The 22102-nt window shown below is 33.8% G+C and overlaps 1 protein-coding gene across 9 annotated transcripts in view; it reads right to left on the bottom strand.

Moving 5' to 3' along the window:
• LOC105492523 (dipeptidyl peptidase like 10) overlaps window positions 1–22102 on the bottom strand; it is a 1403881-nt gene that overhangs the window by 23902 nt on the left and 1357877 nt on the right. For all 9 annotated transcript variants that reach the window (XM_011759709.3, XM_071072632.1, XM_024796259.2 and 6 more), the window contains 2 exons: window positions 5323–5517; window positions 4587–4641 (listed from right to left, as the gene is read on the bottom strand). In XM_011759709.3, the coding sequence (XP_011758011.2) occupies window positions 4587–4641; window positions 5323–5517 (250 nt within the window). The remainder of the gene's footprint in view (window positions 1–4586; window positions 4642–5322; window positions 5518–22102) is intronic.

The following is a 22102-nucleotide window of genomic DNA, read 5'->3' on the forward strand; positions in this document are numbered from 1 at the left end:
ATGGAATTGGAGACCATTATTCTAAGTGAAATAAGTCAGGAATGGAAAACTAAACATAGTATATTCTCACTCATAAGTGAAAGCTAAGCTATGAGGATGCAAAAGCATAAGAATGATTCAATGGACTTTGGGGACTTGGGGGAAAGGGTGGGAGGTGAGTAAGGGATGAAAGACTACACATTGGGTACAATATACACTGCTTGGCTGATGGGTGCACCTAAATCTCAGAAACCACCACTAAATAACTTACTCACGTAACTAAACATCACCTAGTCCCCAAAACTCTGTTGAAATAAAAAAAAAATTAAAGAAAAAAAAATCAATTCACTAAACAAAAATTCCAGAACTCCAATAAGAAACTGATAGGCTCATAAAATGGCTAATCAGGATCGAGCAAAACAAAAAAATTAATTACACAAAATTAAACGATTGATAAAGATAAAAAATTATTCCCTTCATAACTCATAAATCAATTGATATTTCAAAGTATTTTTGTTATCCTGATCAATTTTTTGGCTACAGTTCAATTACAGTCAGTAAGTTATAGAAAAGTACCAAAAAATTATTTCATTCAATTTGAAATAAAAATAAGAACAGTTCAGAAGACATAGACTTATCCTGACAAAGAGATATTTACACTAAATGTTAATAAAAGTACTCTATATCTGTACTAGTGAAAAATACCCAAGACAGCATCTCGAAGGGATTTTTAATTTAAATGTTTATATTTGAAAGGAAGAAAGAAAAATTAATAAGCTGGACATTCAACTTAATCATTCATGAATAAAATGGATGTAAAAAGTAGATGAAAAATAATGATGACAAAAATGTAAACTAGTAAAGTAAAAAACAAAGATAGAGAACAACCAAGCCAGGAAGTACAGTTCACTGAAAAACAAGAGAGGGATGGAGGGGAGACAAAAAGGGAGAGCAAGAACAATAAAGGAAAAATGTGAGTGCAAATGAGAGCAAGACTGTGCCCTCGCAAAACCAAGAAGGCACTAGTAAGTCATAATAGAAATCAAAATACGATATTACTGCCACAAGTGAAATGATTAAACATATAATAAGAGGATATTATGTATTACTGTTTGTGTATATTCTTGAAAAGTTATATAAGTGAAAAAATATTCTTTTCAAAGTACTAAAAGTGACTCCAGAAGAAATGAAACAAAATCTTAAGAGTCTTTTATTGGTTACATAAATTTAAAAACTAAATAATTTTTTTAATCCCACAAAGAAAGCAATGAGTCCAAATGTCTTTATAGTCTAGTTCCAATTTTAAACACATTTTTCCACGCAATCAGTATAGCAAGAACATTGTTTTCCAACCCATTTTATGAGTTTAGCATAACCTAATTTGAATCTGAAATCAGTATATTTCAAGAAAAATAATCACCAGGTCTACTGAATCTTAAGATAAACAGTGTTTTTTTATATGCTGAGAAAGTCAACTTTTAATTTATAACTCAGTCACCGATATGCATATTTGTTGATTGACCTGAATTTTTTTTTTCTATTTAAGATGAAGTCATTCATATTTTTTCTTGTTTGTATCCTATGTCACTGTTTTAGTTTTCCAGAGTCATTTGTTCTGAGGCACATCAAGTATAAAAGACGATTTGGGGAAAAAGATTTTGAACTTATAAATGTGAAGTCTAGAGTGTTATTATTCCATGGTTTCTAGGCTCAGCTTCTAATTTCTCAGTGGCTGTGGAAGATCCTCTATCATCTCTGCCCAGTCTTCCTCTCATTCTTATTGCCTATTATTCCTCTAATAAAAGTCAACTACTTCATTTCATGTTCTCCACACACACTCCCCTTACTGACACTGTGCATTTGCATGAGACTCTTCCTTCCCCTCTACCTGCTGATCACAACCCAGCTCATGTTGCCGTTTTCCATGAGGCATTTTACAACCCTTTGAATCTTCTCTAAATTGCCATGCATGTTTGTAAAAGCATATTTGGTCCTTTATGCTTATTTAGGTGTACAGTAAGTAGAGCATTGAAATACATAAGCCCCAAACCATTTGTAAATTCTTACATATATCTGGACTGTTAAGGAGTAAAACGTTCCCTACTGCATGTACTTTTTTGTTTGTGTTAAAAACATATAACATAAAATTTACTCTATTAACCACTTTTAAACACACAGTTTTGTAGTGTCAGGTATATATTTGTTTCTGTGAAACGGATTTCCAGAACTTTTTCATCTTGCAAGTATGAAACTCGACAAAAATTCCAAGAACTCTAATAAGAAATTGATGAGCTCATAAAATGGCTAATCACTAAATGAGAGCACCTTGCTGTCCTTTGCACTCAAATTCTTCCTTTATTGCTCTTGCTCTCCCTTTTTGTCTCCCTTCTATCCCTCTCTTTTTTTTTTTTTTCAGTGAATTGCATTTTCTGGCTTGGTTGTTCCCTATTTATCTTTGTCTTTTACTTTACTAGTTTACATTCTTGCCGTTATTATATATCCATCATATATCCATTAAAAAACAACTTCCCTTTTTCCTCTCCCCTCAAACCCTAGCAACCACCATTTCACTCTTCGTTTTCATGAACTCAACCACTCTAGATATCTCATTTAATAAGTAGAATTTTACAGTATTTGTCCTTCTGTGACTAGCTATCTTCACCTTGCACAATGTCCCTAAGGCTTAACAGTGCTGCAGTCTGAGACAGGATTTCGTTTTACTTTTTAATATGTCTAGGGTTTCCATTTCTTTGGAATGATCACTTTCTTAGATGTTTTCCTTTAAAAAAAAAAAAAAACACGAAAAACAAATCTTTACTACTAGGGATGCACTTTCAGTTATTTACTTGTTTGTGTTATGCTGGAGGAGCAATGCTCACAAAATACTTTTACTTATCTGTTGAATATTGCTGACAACAAGCATAGAATACTGCAAAGGCATGATACACTGCAGATGTCTGAAGTGGAGAGGGGATGGTCGTGATTTGCACTGATTTGTATTTTACTCATTTAAGTGGATTTTTTGCACCCACCTGTCAGTGTGTACCACCAAAATTTAAGCCCCAATTAAAGTTACCAGTTATTTTATATCATGGATCTCTAGGTTACTTATGAATAGTAGAAAATATCATATGTTTAAATACATGAACACCAAGAATTTGCTTTATTTCTAAACTAAAATAGTTCAAGGTCTTCCTTTTCCTTTCATCATTTTACCTTTATAATACATTGTCCACTGATCTGTTAAACTCATAGGCTGGGCACGGTGGCTCACACCTGCAATCCCAAGCACTTTGGGAGGCCGAGGTGGGCGGATCACGAGGTCAAGAAATCAAGACCATCTGGCCAACATAGTGAAACACTGTCTCTAATAAAAATACAAAAATTAGCTGGGCATGGTGGCGCGTGCTTGTAGCTGGGCATGGTGGCACGTGCTTGTAGCTACTCAGTTGGCTGAGGTAGGAGAATCACTTGAACCCGGGAGGCGGAGGTTGCAGTGAGCCCTGTTTGCGCCACTGCACTCCAGCCTGGCAACAGAGCGAGACTCCATCTCAAAAAAACAAAACAAAAATAAAAAACAAGCTCAATACATATCTACATGAGGTTTATTTTTCCACTATCAAAATAATGTTGAACCTGCCACAACAGTTACTACAATAAGTAAATATCGTGCAGAGAGCACAGATGACGTAATTATGCAAACTGGTCATTTCTCATTTCTCAGCCTGTGTCTGTTTTCCTAAGATTGCGATACTTGCTAGTTTTTTTTTTTTCCCCCCTATGGAGAATATTCTGCTTCAAGAGATTTATTTGACCAGCTTCCATTTGTTATTTAGGTATAGATTTAAATATAACCTCATCAGAGAGGCCTAAATTGACCACTCAATCTAATGACACTGGCCTTTTCTATAGTTACCTTTCATGTATCAGTTTTTCTTTATTTTTCTTATGAGGCTTATTACTATATGAAACTGTTTTTCATTTACCTCTTTACTGTTTCCCCTCTCTGGAACACAAGCTTAATGAAAACAAAGCCCCCTTTTGTCCTGTTGTTGTTCTACTTCTAACACCAGGTGCCAACTAACTGCCCAATAAATAGTTATTGAATTAATAAATGACTGACTGTATATAATATTAATTATGCTATTACATTTTTAAAGGATAATACGGAGGAATCATCATATAATGAAGCATGCAATTACATATGTATACATACAAACAACACATATACAAAAGATTTGTTTTTCGTGTTTTTTTTTAAAGGAAAACATCTAAGAAAGTGATCATTCCAAATAATGATAATAATAATATAATTCATAATAATATAATGAAGCATGTAATTACATACATACATACAAACAATACATATATGTGTACATATACATGCTTCATTATATTATGTATTTCATATATATGATATTCAGACTCTGGAATCCACTTCCTCTGCCATCAAATCTTGCTACAGTGAAGTTTTCCATGTTAGTAAGTATGAATCCCAGTCAATATGGAACTTATCTGTAACCAACTGGCCTCCTGTGAATGTGTAATAGGATAGATAGATACACAGATATACTTAGAAAGGTAGATTCAGCATTTCTACTATTTACCTTTCCAAAAACGCTTAACCTTTTGGAGTCAATATAAGGCAGTTTCAGCAAAAATCTGCAATGAAAAAGAAAAATAATAGTTGTCTCTTTGTAAGTTAAATGTGTATATAAATGTATACTTGGCATGCATACATCCAAAACAATAGCTAATGACTAGAAATGTTTCACTAACTGTAGCTCTATTCATGTATAAGGGTCATATACTCCCAAATCTTGCTACTCAAAGTGATGGTCTAGTAGTTTGGTATCACCTGAAAGCTTGTTATAAACGCAGAAGCCTGGGCCCCATTCCATTCCTACTGAATCAACGTCTACATCTGAACCATATCATATCTGGTTTCTGTGTGCTATTACAAAGAACCCACTAACTTTCTTAGGTCACACATTCATGCCAGGGTGGTAATGGTATCTGTGAAACTTCAAGAATTGTGATTAACTGAGGATATAACAGACATTGTGGATTACTATAAACAAATAATATAGTGGTATAATTAAAATGTATCCTACTTTCATAAATCCAAAGTAAATTTTAATTCCAGAGGGGAAATATGAGAATTATTTTATTATACCACTAAGGGTGACAGGTACTTGAAAAAAATGAAATAGGCTTTAGGATTACCTTACAACATTGCTCAGTCAGCAAAATAGAAGCCTTGAGTCAGGGTCAGTAATATTATATGTATATACCTAGACTCTGTTATAATAGAAAACAGAAGAAAAATGTGCACCCACTTACTTCACAGCTGTTATTTGGTCCTTTACTTCTACCGAACCTAATCTTCGATGAATCTCCTGCAAAATTTTCAGACCCTGGAATCCACTTCCTCTGCCATCAAATCTTGCTACAATGACGTTATCCATGTCAATGAGTACGGAATCCCAGTCAATACGGAACTTATCTGTAACCAACTGGCCTCCTGGTTCTTCATCCCTGCAAATACCAACATATTGGACCAAAACAAGAGCAACTGAAAATCTGGTAGAAATTTTAGCTTTCATATTCACTAGTTAAGTAATGGGAAAGAACTGTGCTGGCTATTAACATTTCTGTTAATTCTTGATGATAAACCTGAAGGTAAAAATACAATTTTACAAAGGAAAATCCTTTGTAATTGTATTTTCCTCTGTAAAATTGTATTTTCCTCTGTAAAATTGTAATTGAAAAGTTCCCTGAATAAAATGAAAGTATGACTTAACACTGTAGTAGAAATTAGTTTAGCTCATTTCTCAATGGGGAAAAATGAAGAAAAATGGATGGTACTTTCCCAAAGGCATTTTTAAAGAATGACTGTCAAGTTGGTAGACAGGTCTATCTTTATTGGATTTCTTCCAGAGTGTTTTAGAAATGTCTTGCAAATGGCTTCCAAGGGCTGAAGGGCCTGATAGCAGAACCAATTATGAAATAATTGATAATAATTTAACAGAAAATATACAACCATAAATAACGTTAAACTAAAAAGAAAACTACATTAGTATTTCCTGAATTGTTTTGTTTGTGTGTTTTTGTGGTGGAATTCTCACTGAGGAAAATTTAAACAAGCAGTGAGAAAAATTCTTTTTTTATCACTAAAGTTGACAGCAAGAAGCATAGACATATATGTTTGAAAAATTTGAAAGCTGGAAGGAAAAAAAGACACACAAATAATAAAGCATGAATGTTCTTTCCACAGGGAAAAGAAGGTACAATTTTAAAATGTCAGCTTAACAATTTTTATTAGTTTATTTTCTAGAATACAGTAAAAGTAAAAAAAAATCAAACTCTGATACAATCACAGAGAGTGTCAAAGTTCATACCTAGGTATAGTTCCAACAGGCAGTTGTGCGTGTGTAGATATGAAGAGCATTCAAACATCCAACTCTAAAAGGATCTCCACTGTTAGTTGGGTAACCTGTGAGAAATTCCTACCCTACTCACTCTTCAAGGTAAAAACACCAAACTCTCCTGCCTTCCTCTTTTAAGAGCATGTAAATGTTTAACATTTACAGGTAAATTTATAAACATGTAAATATTTATTTAGAAGCCCCAATACACAAACCATATCCAATAACAAGATTTTAGGTTATTAGATTCACTACAGCAAATAAACCTCTCAGCAACAAATGAAACCAAGCAGATACAGGGGTTGTGTGGGACTAGTAAGTTACATAAAGAAGTAAGGAGAGAATCAGACAAAACACAGAGCAACTGAAAATTATTAAAGGCTATTGGGAGCTGAATTGTGTTCCCCAAAATTTATATGTTGAATTCCTAACTCCCAGTCACTTAGATTGTGACTATATTTGGAGATATATCCTTTAAAAAGGTAACTAAGTTAAAATGAAACCATAAGGGTGGGCCCCAATCCAATCTGACTGGTGCCCATTAAAGAAGAGGACATTTAGACACACAACAGACCCCAGAGGTGCACAGTGGGACTACCATATGAAGAGGTGCAAAGAGGGTGGTTGTCTGCAACTCTAGGAGAGCCCTCAGAAGTAACCAATCCAGCTGGCACATTGATCTTTGATTTCTAGCCTTCAGAGCTGTCAGAAAATTAATTTCCATTGTTTAAGATACCCAGTCAGTGATATTTGATATGTAGTTATGGTGGTCCTAGCGAACTAATGTAAATGCCTTCTGTGGTCTAAGCACTTAAGATCCATTATGTCATGCACTCTATATTTCCAAAATTTAATAAACCTTTTGGGAGTAAGTTTTCTGTTATGTGGATTATGAGATGTATTATAAAGAAACACCATAAATAAACTGTGCCATAGAAATTAATGAATCACAACTCTCCTCCGTTTTTTTCTAAATCACTCATTCAATGGTGATCTTCAGTGATTAAATAGAAATATGCCTTGTCTTTCCATAGTGTTTGCAACCTAGATATTTTTTTCTTTTCTCTTATATTTTCTTTTAAAACGTATTTAGTTTATGCAACCTTGGCTCTTGTTCAGATAATTTGAAATTTGTTACTACCCATGTCCCCACACTCTAACCTAGAAGTCTAATGTCTTTATTCAGAAGTAAGCCTGGAATTGCTGTTTTTGTTTGTTTGTTTGTTTGTTTGTTTTTTCTTTTTTTTTTTTTTTCAGTTGCCCAGTTGATCCTGATAGAGCTTGTGTAACATTTGAGAACTAGCAGGAATCATTATGCCTAGCACAATTTCTAGTATGCGTAGGACACAGCCAATGCTTGTTGAAGTAGACCTTTTCAGGGAAAACAGACTCAGATGAAGTTTAAAATTGAAACGACTTAAAAAGTCTTGAGTTTACATAAAGACACTGTATTTTGAAGCTTGTGGATTTATTGCAAATATTTTGACTCACAAAGAACAGGTACCAAAGATTAACTTCACCTTTGAATACTAAGCTGAGTAAAAATAACAAGGTTGAATCCCAACTTCACTATGAACATAGGCAAAAATAACTGAAACCCTAGGACTCAGTCTGTGTCTATAATAATGGAAAACACTATCCTGTTTCCCTCAAAGACATCCTGTAAGCATTAATGGCATAAGGTATTTGAAAATACTTTATGAAGTATAATGAACAAAACCATGATTAGATTTATAGGACGATAAAAACTGTTTTTTTACTATTCTACCTGAAGTTAATTTTGCTTATGTTGAGCATATCTCTTTAGAGTTACAGTTAAAAATGGAGAACTACGTAAAGAATTTTGGCTACTTGTACAATAATTAAATGCACAATATCTATGGATAAAGCGTAATTGCTGTGTAATATGAGCTATTATGTCAGAGGTACTCCCATTTTCTAGTTGGACCAATGAAATGTAAAGCCTTACAAGGATATTAAAAAAATGCAATCAACAGACCCTTGGAGATCATCAGCAGAGTGTCACTAACTTTTAAGGCAGGATTGTTCACCTTTAAACTCTGGCAGCAGCGCTAAAGCAATGTAAAATGTTTTGTTTATTTAAAAGATATAACTTTCCAATTTATATATGACACATTGCCTTGCTCACAGCGATTTTAGAAATTCACAACTAAGTTATGTTTAGTTAAAATGTAACTAAGTCAGACATTTTATGGTAGGCAAATACATTATTATAAGATACAGTTTAAAATAAGGTATAGTTTACAGACTCAAAATTAGTAAATGGCTACAAATTTTTTTAAAACAAAACCTTCAATCCTTTACTTATTATTGCAACACCCATGGAAGAAAACTACAATTGCACTCTTTGGCTCTCTTCTCTAAATTGCCATTTTAAACTTTAACCTAGTCTTTCCAAGTTTTAAATGTTAGACTACGAAGTGGTATCAATTCATTATGAACCAAAGATTTTGAACCCATTTCGGTGATCTAATTGGGTGTTGTTTCTTTTTCTTTGGTGCACAGTATAGGCGTATCTATTTCAACATACATTTAAAAGAACATGGATTATCATGCTAATCATTGACATTATAAGGAACAAACCAGGCATGTGCAGGAAAATGAGGGGCATTAGTGTTGAGCAGAAAAGACTAGACTTACAAATAAAGCTAAGCAAAGAATATTCAGTAAAGTAGGAATAGCAAAACATTTGGTGCTAGGGATGACCACAGAGGATGTACTACAGACAAATCATCTATCTTATAATAAATGGGTACCATGACTCATGTGTGTATTGGCTGTGCAAGATTGCTGAGCTCCAATTGATTTAGTTATTTTTGTTTCTTTCTGAGTGTCTGCCTGATTTTCCTTCTACACAATTTTGCTTTTTTATCTGTCTCAGAAATCTTTGGAGATTCACAGCAGGAAGGGTGTTTCAAGGTTGAGAGTAGGGACATACAACTTTGTTGAAATTTGTGGTGAAAAGAACAATTCCATCTGTTTTAAGCAGTGAAAAGGTCATAGCAATATGAAACTTGTCTATTTCTTAACACAAGCAGCAGAATCAAATTAAGACTGCAAACTTTTCTTAGAAGTTAAGGTCTTTGAGGGCAGAATCCTCATCTATTTCAACACCTTCAACACTGAATGTGTCTGTTTGGATGAGTTCACAATATAATAAAATATAGAAAAAAGGGAATAAAACAAACAATACTCAACAGATTTTTAAAAAGACAGAACAAGCCACCTCTTCATGACATAACAAAATAATATACCAAAACTGGATTAAAGTGTAGAGATTTGTTCAAACTACATGTTTGATCAGGTTCACAAGGTGTTTCAATTAAATTCTAAAAAGAGGATTGAATTTATATTTGGAAGACTAAGGTTTTAGTCCTTGATTTCATTACCAATGTGCTGAGGTACCTTGAGCAATTAATTGCTCTTTTTATTTCTATTTATTATTTTCCTTGTTAAGTAATATTTGGTGGTAAATAGTTAAGATCACAAATTATCAGGGCAGCACATTTTTAAAAGCACTTATCCTTTTCAGTAAAGCTTTGGTTATAATAAAAAGAAGGAAGAATATTATTCAATGAGAGGACTTCCCATGACCAGTCAAAAGCATGGCAGAATTTGTCAGGTGCTTATCCATGTCGAATGGGATAGTGGAAAGAAGGGACATAGAGATAAGTGCTTTCTAGTCATCTCAGTTCATCGCTCTTTCTAGGCCTACAACAAGTTCACTCAGTTGCACGAGTACCTGTTTGAGAACTAGAATCCTTGAGAACCAAGGGTTGCAATTTTATTGTAGGTATTATGAATTTAAAAAGAATGTGAAAGGAGGGGTAAAGAACAGAATAAAAATCAAGGTAAGGAAAAGGAAACAACATGCAAAGAACAATATTGCCTTATATTCTGAAGCATAATCAATTATCAATGCTTCAATTTTATTCTTCATGACAATTCATTTCAGGTAGAATATTAGATTAACATAGGATAGTAGCTTTAAACAATATTTGCCTTGGTTTAATTAAAAATTTACTTTATAGAGACTTATAATCCGTGATGATTTAGTTGCAGCATATCTAAAGTATAATGAAGCTTGCCCTCTTTCAAGCAGTATGTACACAGAGATCCACATATTGGCTAAGGGCCTCTTGGGCCAATTACTTCTATTTATCTCTTCATTATTTTTAAATTTCTTCTCATAGATGGATTTTCCTACATGAAGAATGGCTGAATGAATTTTCTCATACACTGTATTTACTTCATCATGTAAGGAATTACATTATTTTTTTTCCTACCAGAGAACTGTTTCTTGTCCACATTCCCATCTTCTTCCATTAGGGATATTGTTAATATAATCTTCAAATACCTCACCCTGGTTTATTTACAGTGTAACTTTTGGTTGAATTTTTTTTTATGAGTCATAACCAGGAAAGCATTTGATATGATCAAGGTTGTTCATACCGCTACCAAGACCCCATCTTCACCTGATAATGTATAGAAAATTCTGTTCATAAATTAAATTCTCAAATTGTATTTATCTCCAAATCACTTGTACTCATCTGTTTTCATTCTCAGACTTTTGCCCATTGTCAAACCTTTAGAAAAATTACCTGCATTAATGACCTAGACCTTCTAAGGAAGTAAGCATGTCACTGTGAAAAGGTACAGGTGATATGGGGATCAAATCAAACTGAGTTGAGCCCAAATCCAGTGGCTTTAGACACCTACGCCTAAGTTTGCTTTTAATTTGGTATACAGGGTGATAATAGCATCTAGCCAGTAGAGTTATGGCAGGGATTAAATGAGATTCTATATGTAGCTTTGTAAAGTGCCTGGTCCTTGGTGTAGGTGTTCAATATTATTAACCTAGTTCTGGATAACACTTTGGGACTCGATCTTTCACCTTCCATTCCTCTTTTAGAAGCTGAGCCACCCAAATCTGTCTATATCTATGCAACTCTGCATCAATAATTCCTGACTTTTAAAAAGTCAGGAAACAACAGGTGCTGGAGAGGATGTGGAGAAATAGGAACACTTTTACACTGTTGGTGGGATTGTAAACTAGTTCAACCATTATGGAAAACAGTATGGCGATTCCTCAAGGATCTAGAACTAGATGTACCATATGATCCAGCCATCCCATTGCTGGGTATATACTCAAAGGATTATAAATCATGCTGCTATAAAGACACATGGACACGTATGTTTATTGCGGCACTATTCACAATAGCAAAGACTTGGAATCAACCCAAATGTCCATCAGTGACAGACTGGATTAAGAAAATGTGGCACATATACACCATGGAATACTATGCAGCCATCAAAAAGGATGAGTTTGTGTCCTTTGTAGGGACATGGATGCAGCTGGAAACCATCATTCTTAGCAAACTATCGCAAGAACAGAAAACCAAACACCGCATGTTCTCACTCATAGGTGGGAACTGAACAATGAGATCACTTGGACTCGGGAAGGGGAACATCACACACCGGGGCCTATCATGGCGGGGGGGGAGGGATTGCATTGGGAGTTATACCTGATGTAAATGACGAGTTGAGGGGTGCTGACGAGTTGATGGGTGCAGCACAGCAACATGGCACAAGTATACATATGTAACAAACCTGCACGTTATGCACATGTACCCTAGAACTTAAAGTATAATAATAATAAAAAATAAATAAATAAATTTAAATTAAAAAAAACAAAAAACAACAACAACAAAAAACACTTAAAGGAAAATATTTGTCAAGGACTTGGAGAACTCAAACCCTGAATTCAGTAATTCCACTTCTGGTATGTACATAAAGGAAATAAAACGAGCAAGACTGTTAAAAATAATATAATAATAATAATAATAATAATAATAATTCCTGTGCTCTTATTCAAGAACATAGTTTCTCAGGGAAGGTGGTTTTATATCATCAAAGTGTTCCTGACCTCTAGTCTATTTGCACAAATACACACAATTTTAAAATCTCTTTATTATTCTGACAGTTTTTACGTCACATAACCAAATCTTTGCTGACTTGAATTATAGTTATATAGCCATACAAATGGAAAAGAAAAATTGTGCCTTTCACACATGTATATGATGCTCAGCATGTATCTCTTGAACGAGTGTCTGTCACTTTTGCAATTTTATTAGCCATATGTTAAAGGTATCTATGACCTTCATCATAATTAGATTAGTAACACTGATTGCTTTTAAATTGCTAAAATCCAGAGGGCCTCTGAACTCAGTTGTAGTTTGATTTTAAATAAAAAATTCTTAAGTATTTTCACTTTTTCATATGTGGGTCTGTTCAGTACATTTTAGCGTCATTAATATTGTTGTCTGTGACTTCAGATAAACCTGAAATTTGATGTTTTTCCTCAATCAGAATTTTTTGTGTTTTTAAAGGATTTTTTTAAAACATATATTTGATGTTTTAATTTTTTTTTTCCTTGATCTCCATGTTTGTGTGTTTTGCATTAATAAAATGAAATCCTTTTTCTGGATCTCTTCCCTTGCCTTCCTCCTACTTCTCCCCTTTTTCTCTCTTCTATTTTTAATGAAATAGTTTTCCTCATGTCATGATCAACTATTATTGGCCAAAGGCACTCTTCCGTGTCTTGAATGGAATTTGATACTATCTTGCTCTTTATCTTGAATGAAAGCCAGAGATTGTCTCCTTAGCCTGATGCAAAAGCTGCATAATGACCATCATGAGAGTAATGAAGAAAAAGCAGAGTCCAATTGTTTAAATGAAGTTATTTGTACTATAGTACAAATCCAAAAAAATGAAAGGTTGATTGTTATACAAGTGGAAACACTGAACAGCATGGATATTAATGAGCCAGCTCTAAAACTCAAAAATGGACTGTTAGCATTATCCACACAAAATTAACTTCAGGATAAACATCTTAGACAGCACATGAAAATATTAGAATAGAACCAATAGAAAAGGACCTCAGGGACATCTCCCAGCCAGAAATTGTTCAATATAATGGAAGGAATTGTCTAATCTCCTAATCATCTTTGCTGTCAAAGTCTTACTACGTTAATTCCTATCCTTTGGCCAGTTTCCATTTGAGATAATTTCTAACAGTGTGGGTGAGTAAGTAGAAAGGGAAGAGGCTTTGATGATCTTTTCTTTCAGTTGCTGGGAATAGCTATATCATCACAGAGCTAGGATAGCATTTGATCTATTCTCTTGCATTTAGAAAGGGTCATACTTAAATTATTCATGCTTAAAAGAAAGCTTAGCACATTTTATAAATACACCAAAGGCAGAAGAATTTATCTCATTTTTCATGTGCACATAACTGCAATGTGACTCTCCTATGCAGTAAGTCTGCTTTGGATATGATCATGGAAAATATTCTACATGCTGACTTCAGGAACAGGGGGTGGGGGGGCAATTTAGATAAAAAAATAGAACAAAGTGCGTATCTTTAAAAAAGAAGCAGGTGGCAACCTGTACAACAAACTTAGATTTCTCTATTTTTTCAAGGAGAGGGCAATTCAGCATGGGAATGTAGTGAGTACGGTACTGAGGCTGACAATACGTGGACTATATATCGAGGAATACATACCCGCGCAACGGATTGATAATACAGGAATGGATGCTAATTATTAACTTTCAACCTGTATTTCATCCTTGGTAGGGCGTCATGACACTTTCAGTAATGATGGTGGTGATACAATATTGGTTTTCTAACTGTATAATCCTTTACCTACATTCTAAAAATCCATTTATCAACTGGAAAGTGTGGTTATATAAACACAGGGAATTTTACATCTTAGCTCAGTTTTTGCATCAGTTAAACAGGAATAAAAATGATTGTAGTACTAAGAATGAGAAGGCATTAGCAGAACCATTTTACAACTTAATAAACTGACACGTAGAGGTAAATTATAAGCCATAGATAGATAAATAATGCCAGTTTGTTTGAGAGAACACAATTATAAAAGTTGACTTCAACAAAATATTCACTTATTACCTTTGGCATATAAGCAATTATATCCTCAATGCAAAAGGAAACTGGAATTCTTGGCCAGAAAAAGATTATAAATTTAAGGTGTTAAAAAATCTCTTTTATTTATTAAGTTCTAATTATGGGCCTTTTTCTGAATTTACACCACGTATTTTAAATTCCTTTATCCTTAGAATTTTTGGGGGGGAGAGAAAGTAATAAAAGCTTGTATTGCACATTGTTGCTGAGTTTTCACTTCTTAGTAGTGAAGTGAGGCATGAGGCATATTGCTCATCAATTCTGTCCCTCAAGTGTCCTCACCTGTAAAATGGGGATTAGAATATCTGCCCTGTTGTAATCATAATGCTCTGAGAATATAAGCTTTCATAAAAGCATAGGAAGGGCCAGGTGTGGTGGCTCAATCTTGTAATCCTACACTTTGGGAGGCCAAGAGAAGCAGATCACCTGAGGTCAGGAGTTCGAGACCAGCCTGGCCAACATGGTGAAACCTCATCTCTACTAAAAGTACAAAAATTAGCCGGGTGTGGTGATGGGCGCCTGTAATCCTAGCTACTCGGGAGGCTGAGGCAGGAGAATAGCTTGAACCCAGGAGGCAGAGGTTGCAGTGAGTCAAGATCGCGCCACTGCACTGCAGCCTGGGAGACAAAAGTGAGACTGTATCTCAAAAAAAAAAAAAAAAAAAAAAGGAAGTTTGTAAACTGTAAGTTATATAGATGGACATTTTTCATGTGCTCTTATAAATTAAAATATATATAAGCTATACATTAACCTATATGTATAAATATAATTTTCATCACTTTAATTCCCAAAGATGCAGAATATTTTGTGCAACACAGATTTATTTTGTATGACATACTTTCTATGTGATGAAAAAGAGGGAGATTATGTCAGTATAATACACTGTCACAGTGGTGCAGGCAGAGCCTTTCTCAAGGTATTAATGCTTAGAGGTAATCAGAGGCACATTTTCTTATAAGTAAGGAAAAAGTCTTTGCAATATATTGGAACCTTATTTTAAAAAAGCCAAAAATCAAAGGAAGCACTTTTTTAGGGTGAGTTGTGGCTGATCTAGCAACTTCCAATTGATTATGCTTCCTCCGTGTTACTGAGGGACAGGTGACAACTGAGAGCTCTAATCATAGAGGCTACAAAGACCTGGACTCAATCAGTGGATTAATGAAGAAGGCTACAGTTAGGTCAGATTTATAATTTTGATAAAAATGGCATTATAAACATGAGAAAAAATGGCTATAAGAGAATGCCCTCGAAGAGGAAGAACAAGTGCTGAAGTTCAAGGCTGAAAATGACTGAATGATTCCAAATCAAAATGCTGATTAAAACTTTACTATGTTAATAGCAATTGTATTATTTGGGCTGTGGTTTTGTTTTAAAAATAAATAATTATTGTTTTCTTCCCAAGTTTTATATCTCCTAGAAGCTCTGTAATTTTTACTAACTGACTTTGCACACTCCTTGTTGCTCAAAAATATATGTGTGTTGGACTAGAAAAGCCTAGAGCTCTGGCCTAGTCTGCCATCATGATAGGCAACCTTTAACTTACATGCTACACAGCCTTACATGATTCATAATATACTGTTTTTATATATAAGTCAAAAGGGAAGAATATATTATTTTAAAAATCCTGGAATAACATATGTCATTGATGTACTCCTCTGACATGGCGCTGTGTGAGATTACCAAGAAAGAAAACACTATCTTAGTATTTTTAACTTCACCTTTCAAAGTCATGTTAGACAAATAATATAGTTAATATTATATCCTAATATGTTTTTTCTTAGAAACAAATAACTAATTAAAAGAGAAAAAGAGACTGATTTAAATATGAATTACCCTTACATTAATGACTGCATTTATATGATCATCTAAAACTAAGAACTTTGTAAATTAAGTTCAATATTTCTTATAAAAAATATTCAATAGTATATCTGTAAATATATCATATACATGTAAGTTTTAAATAGGAACTATTAATAAGCCCATATCATTCTTATGAAACCACATTATATCATTCATATAATTCTGTGAATCCATGCATATCTAAAATCCATGTTAACAGAAGACCTAAAATGGCATTTCTGCGTATGCATATACATATATATATTCCAGTTAAAATAATCACCAAAAGAATATTACAGCTTATGCATTATCTACAAATTTATCTAAATTTGGATTTTCCCCCATGTCACCTTCTTAATACAGCAACTTTGAGTTTGTACAACTTTAAATAGTCGTAAGAAATTAATGCTGACATTTAAGATGTATTATCTACAAATTGTGAAAGAACAGGGTTAAATATGTCCAAGAAAAAAATAGAAACAAATGATCACCTTCTCCCCTTCTATTAACAAGATTAAATGCCACTGCCTTTTTTCCTCTTAACCATTTTCTATGTATTAGCAAATATGTAGGTACATTCTCCATCCATCTAAATGATGAAGATACAAAAAATGATAAGCCTAAAATTTAAGCTTTGAACCTCCTTCTATGGCAAAGCAATAATAATCACTCTTGAGACAAATACCAATATCAATAAGCGATCTCTTTCATCCACATCAGACAGTATCTGTACTATTTTTGCAAGAAACTGAGGGTAAAAGTAGATGTGTATGTGGCATGAACAAATAGAAGATCAAATGATGTTAGAGGTTATTGGAATACACGTGTCTTCACCCTTGGGAAACAAAATGAACTTACATCTGACAATCCGATCTGCTAAAACCCTAGGAATTCATGAAATAAATACAGAGTAGAAAAGACTTCCCACAAAGTGAACATTTTGATGAGAATTCATTAAATAATCTGAGTTGAGAATTTGATCTCTCTTGTGGAATATTCATGAACTCAGTCATGATTTCTAAAATCAATACTTTACACCAAAGCACTAACGTAGTACATGTGGAAAATGTTATATTCCAGAAATATCATAAACTGTTCAGTGGAAAGAAGAAAAGGTCACAAGAATTTGGTAGTAGAGAAGACTCTTTTGATTCAAGTCATCATTCTTTGATAATATGCCAATAAATATCATAATATGGTGGACAATGTAGGTAGGCAGCGTTGAGTAATACAGCAGAGGTTTTAGTACAGAAAATAGATATATAAAACTTGGGTCCAAACCCTAACTTTTCCTGCTTATGATCTTGGGGGAACATATATACATGACCTATTTTAGTTATAGTTTCCTTGTGTTAAAATGAGGACAGTACTATTTACCTTGGATGATTTCTATAAGGATTAAAGGTGGTGTCTACATATTCTCAGCATGACACTCTTTGCATGATAAACAATAAATGGTAGCTAATATCAATTTCTTATTATCTTAAGCTCAATAAAAAAATTGTAAAAAGGAACAGTGAAGAGGCAGCATGAAAATCAATCAGTATTCAGTCCTATCCAGAAAGACTATAAAAGAAATTAGAATCTCGCGTCTCATTCTACTGAGTGGGAAACTAAACTGCAGAGAAATGGACCCATACAGAAGTCAATTATAAACTCACAAATCATTTATTTTTCCATTTCCCCATCTCAACTTAATTCATTCTTGAGGAACAAACTCAGAGTTAATTCATTTGTTTACTTATTCATTGATGTATTCACATATTCATTCATTTATTCTATCAAATAATGCTCCAGGTGGTGCATTATGGCAAAACAATTCAAAAGGAATTGGCAGTTTAACAGAAGAGAAAGCAAAGTAAATATTGTAATCTGGTATGGTTACATGTTTATAATAGTGGTGTGCATAAAGTTATCTGGAAGTGTGTCTGGAAGTCTTAACAGAACTTCTCCAGGTGGGCAGGCAAACTCAGGGCACTGGGGAAACTATGTGAAAACACAAGTGATGATTGAAGTGGTGGTGATCCCCAGAATAAAGCAGTCTATCTAAAGGATGGGATTTCTCTTTTGGGGTGGCTGGTGTGAGATAAAAATGAAGAGAAAAATAGAAAATATATCATGAAGACTGTTACGTAGTGTGAGGGAAAATGCAGATATTTAATCAATGATGAATGAATAATGAGAGGATTTTAGATAGGAGGGCTACACTCTCAGCAACAGAGTGGTAAAGCAACTAAAAGAGAGAGAGCAAAAAGCAATAAACTAAAGAAAAGCAAGTGTAAGTAGAGAATAGTATAGCAGGTTAGAGTTCAATCATCCAGATAGGATGTCTGACTGATCTGAAGCTTGATGCTAATTACAATATTGAACAATATTTCAAGTTGTTTGAGGAAATGAAATGTGTGTATAACAGACCAGCAATGATGTTATCTTGACTGTTGGATATGAATAACTGAATATATTCCCTCACTGTGAATGGATCAGTTACTTATATCACGCTGTTCAAAGAACAGTTATATAGAAAACAGATCACTTCTACTAAGATGACCAAATTATAGGATTCTGATACACAGAACATTCAGCGATGAGACTCTAGATAAAAATGAATAATGTTCTTGAGTTACAATGACCTGATCCATAGGCTGACAGAGGAGGAGAATGGAAGAAAGCTCTAGGAAGATAAGATTTGATGGATGACCATGAATTTCTTGGGATTTCAAGGAAGGTGAATTCAGAGAAAGGAAAGTAAGTCATGGAAGCATGAGAGCATATGTTGCATTCTGAAAGTTAATATAACTTGCTGAACATTTACTGCCTCCCTTATTAGACCTTTAATGAGTGTGGCAAGATAACATGAGCAAGAAAAAGTAGAAAATGGGAAGAGATGACGGGCCCATGGTACTGAACTAAACTCCTCAGTTGATGCTGCTCCTCTTCAGAGGGACAGAAAATAAAAACAAAAACAAAAATCCCTTGTTTTTTTTAATAACAATACAACTTTCTAGATTGCTTTTACGAGCATCGAAACATATTAGATTCATATTTATTTATTTACCAAATGAACGTCTACAACTGCAGGCCATTTTCCACAACACCTTCAGTCTTGGCACTATTTGGTAATTACAGGATAGTCAGTTAGTTCTGTGTATTAGGCATTGTGGAGATAGACTGAACACACCCAAATAACTATTACAGACTTTAAGATGCTTGCAATCTTGTTATCTCCCCATAGCCATTAACATGGCTTCTCATATGTAAAAAGCAACGTGGTAGATGTGTATGGTATTAATTACACACACACGAGTAGGAAATAAGAATAATATTTTAAAAGAACGGTATGAGGTTATAAGACCTGGAATGAATATAGATGTGTCTAGAATAAGTTTAAAAATGAATAAGGACTCCGGGTCCTTAAGAGCTCCCTATAATGTTAAACAGAAAGGCAGGAGTAAAACAAGTAGGCACTTGAAGGGAGAATTGGAGGAGTTGTTCAGAAAAAGGGGATCATGACTCCATAGAGACCACAGTGAACTCAGGTCACTGAGATCCAACTGTGGTGCCAATGTTTCTTAGATTTTCCATTACAGTAGAAACATTATACAGGAAAAATATTTATGCGGTATGTACTCCATCCCAAATACTCTTTTTAACGTGACATTGACATTGATGTTTGATTCACTTAACATTTTAAATGTTATGAGATTAAGTCTGAGTTTCAAAACCCAAGCAAGGGAGGTCAGAGGACCATTTCTTTTCCAGATCTATAATGAAGATTGAGAAGAACTGGGTTTCCAAATTGCCAGAGGCCACTTTCCTCCAGGGCAATCTTTCTTTCAGCCCCTCGGGTGCTTGTTGCAACCTGACTCTAACTCATGCATTCATTATATAATTCCTTGGATGTAAACCCATCTCTACAGATCAAGAAATGGCTCATACTCTTTTGGCTACCAGATATACGGCACAAAAATAGCAATAAAGTACTGACACCAAAATCACTGAATGACTCTTAGACTCATTTAAATAATAGTCACTCTATTATTCATCACTGTCTGTCCAATTGTTCATTTATGAAAAAATTATTAATATTACTTTTAGAATGGGACAGTCAATGTGTCACTGAAAACAGTTTTTAAGCTTGAGAAAAAATATGGCTTTAAATTATGAGCAGTTTCCTAAATTCTTAAAAAACACTTTCTGCTTTTGCTATTCTGACCCTTATATGTTTCCAAGGTAGTATTTTAGAAATAATCATGCAATTTAAAAGAATAGATCATATTGTAAGTATAATTTTTTAAAAAAGAAATCCTCATTTTGGATTTTGTAAGCCACATTCTGCAAAGCTTTTCGATAATTTTCCTCTAAAATCCAAAAGTGTGGATAATGTCAATTAATATTTAGTATAAACAATATATACTGAAATAACTAGAAATGATTTAATATTCATTTTCATTCCTCCTGTATCAACCAAAAAAGTAGCAAAGTAAATTCTATGGGTCTGATTGCACTATTTTATCTGTTTTAGTAGTGTCTATTGAACAACTTTATGGGTATTAAATTACACATTAAATATTTATATTAATCAAATTAAATACTTTAAAATACTATTTCCATATTAGTTTGGCACAGAAGCAATTGCAGTTTTGGCCATTTTTAAGTAATGCAACTACTTATATAATAACTGCAACTATTTTTATACCATCCTAATAATAATTATGATTCTGCTTATGATTTATTAAAGACTATTTGCAAGTGTTTATGCTCTAACAAACACTATGGTAATATATTTAAATATAAATATTATCCCATGTTATTTTCTCCAGTTTATTTGTAAGGTAAGAGAAGATTAGAAAAATTCAGCAATGTATTGTTAAATCTCAGCGCTCCAATTTGAACCCAGTCCTACCTGACTCCAAAACCAGCATTTTGCTCCAAAATCCTACTTCTCAAAAAAGACCCAAGTAGGCCTTGACAATAAGACAAGTCTTCAAATTGGTTTCTTGTGTAGGTCCTTATATTCCTCTTATAAAATAAAAATCAACCAGAACAAAATACAAGTCTGATGCCAAGATGAGCCAGTTAGCTTATCTGTTTCAGAAAACAAAGAGATTCTGTTAACTCTTATTTGGTTTTCTCCCTATGTGTGACACTGCCCTAGAGCAAGTGGATACCAAGTCAGCATAATTATCTACACATTTGTCTGCATAAATGTCATGCTTCAAGGGCAGTCAGTTCTTTTATCTTCCAATTTGAAGGTCATCACATACTGAGGGATGCCTAGGATGTGCCTGAGGGATGTCCCTTTTCTTGAGAAAATTTTTCAGTGAATCAAAAGAGCATTTCCTTTTACCAAAGGGAGACGTGACTAAGATAGAAGATGGGGTTGATTTTTGTTTTCTTTTTGTCTCGTTTTAGTGCCTTAAACATTTTTCCTCAATAAATCATACATACAGTTAAAATGGAGTAGGAAAAAACAGGTAAAAAAGACGAGAAAAAATGCAATTAAGAAACATCAAATAAGAACTTCCTTAGAGAGACATTAAGAACTTTCAGAACTTTCTGGCTCTTACGGAGAAAGGAGAAAAGTTTGGATATGAGAAACATGAAAAGCTCAATAATTAGAATTAGAAATGAACACTGGAGTCAGAGAGAAAATTAAATATTATATTATTTCTGTATTATGTGGATTGTTAAAATAAAGGGACAAATTGCTTGTATATATTAAAATACCTAAATAAAATAAATGCTACCTATACAAAAAAGAATGATAACCCCAATAATTATAAGAATCATATGTGTTAGGCACTGTTTAAGGGACTTTATATGTTGTATTTCACCCCATCTGCAAGGCAGT

The sequence above is a fragment of the Macaca nemestrina genome, chromosome 11 (assembly GCF_043159975.1).
Source record: "Macaca nemestrina isolate mMacNem1 chromosome 11, mMacNem.hap1, whole genome shotgun sequence".
Lineage (NCBI taxonomy): Eukaryota > Metazoa > Chordata > Mammalia > Primates > Cercopithecidae > Macaca > Macaca nemestrina.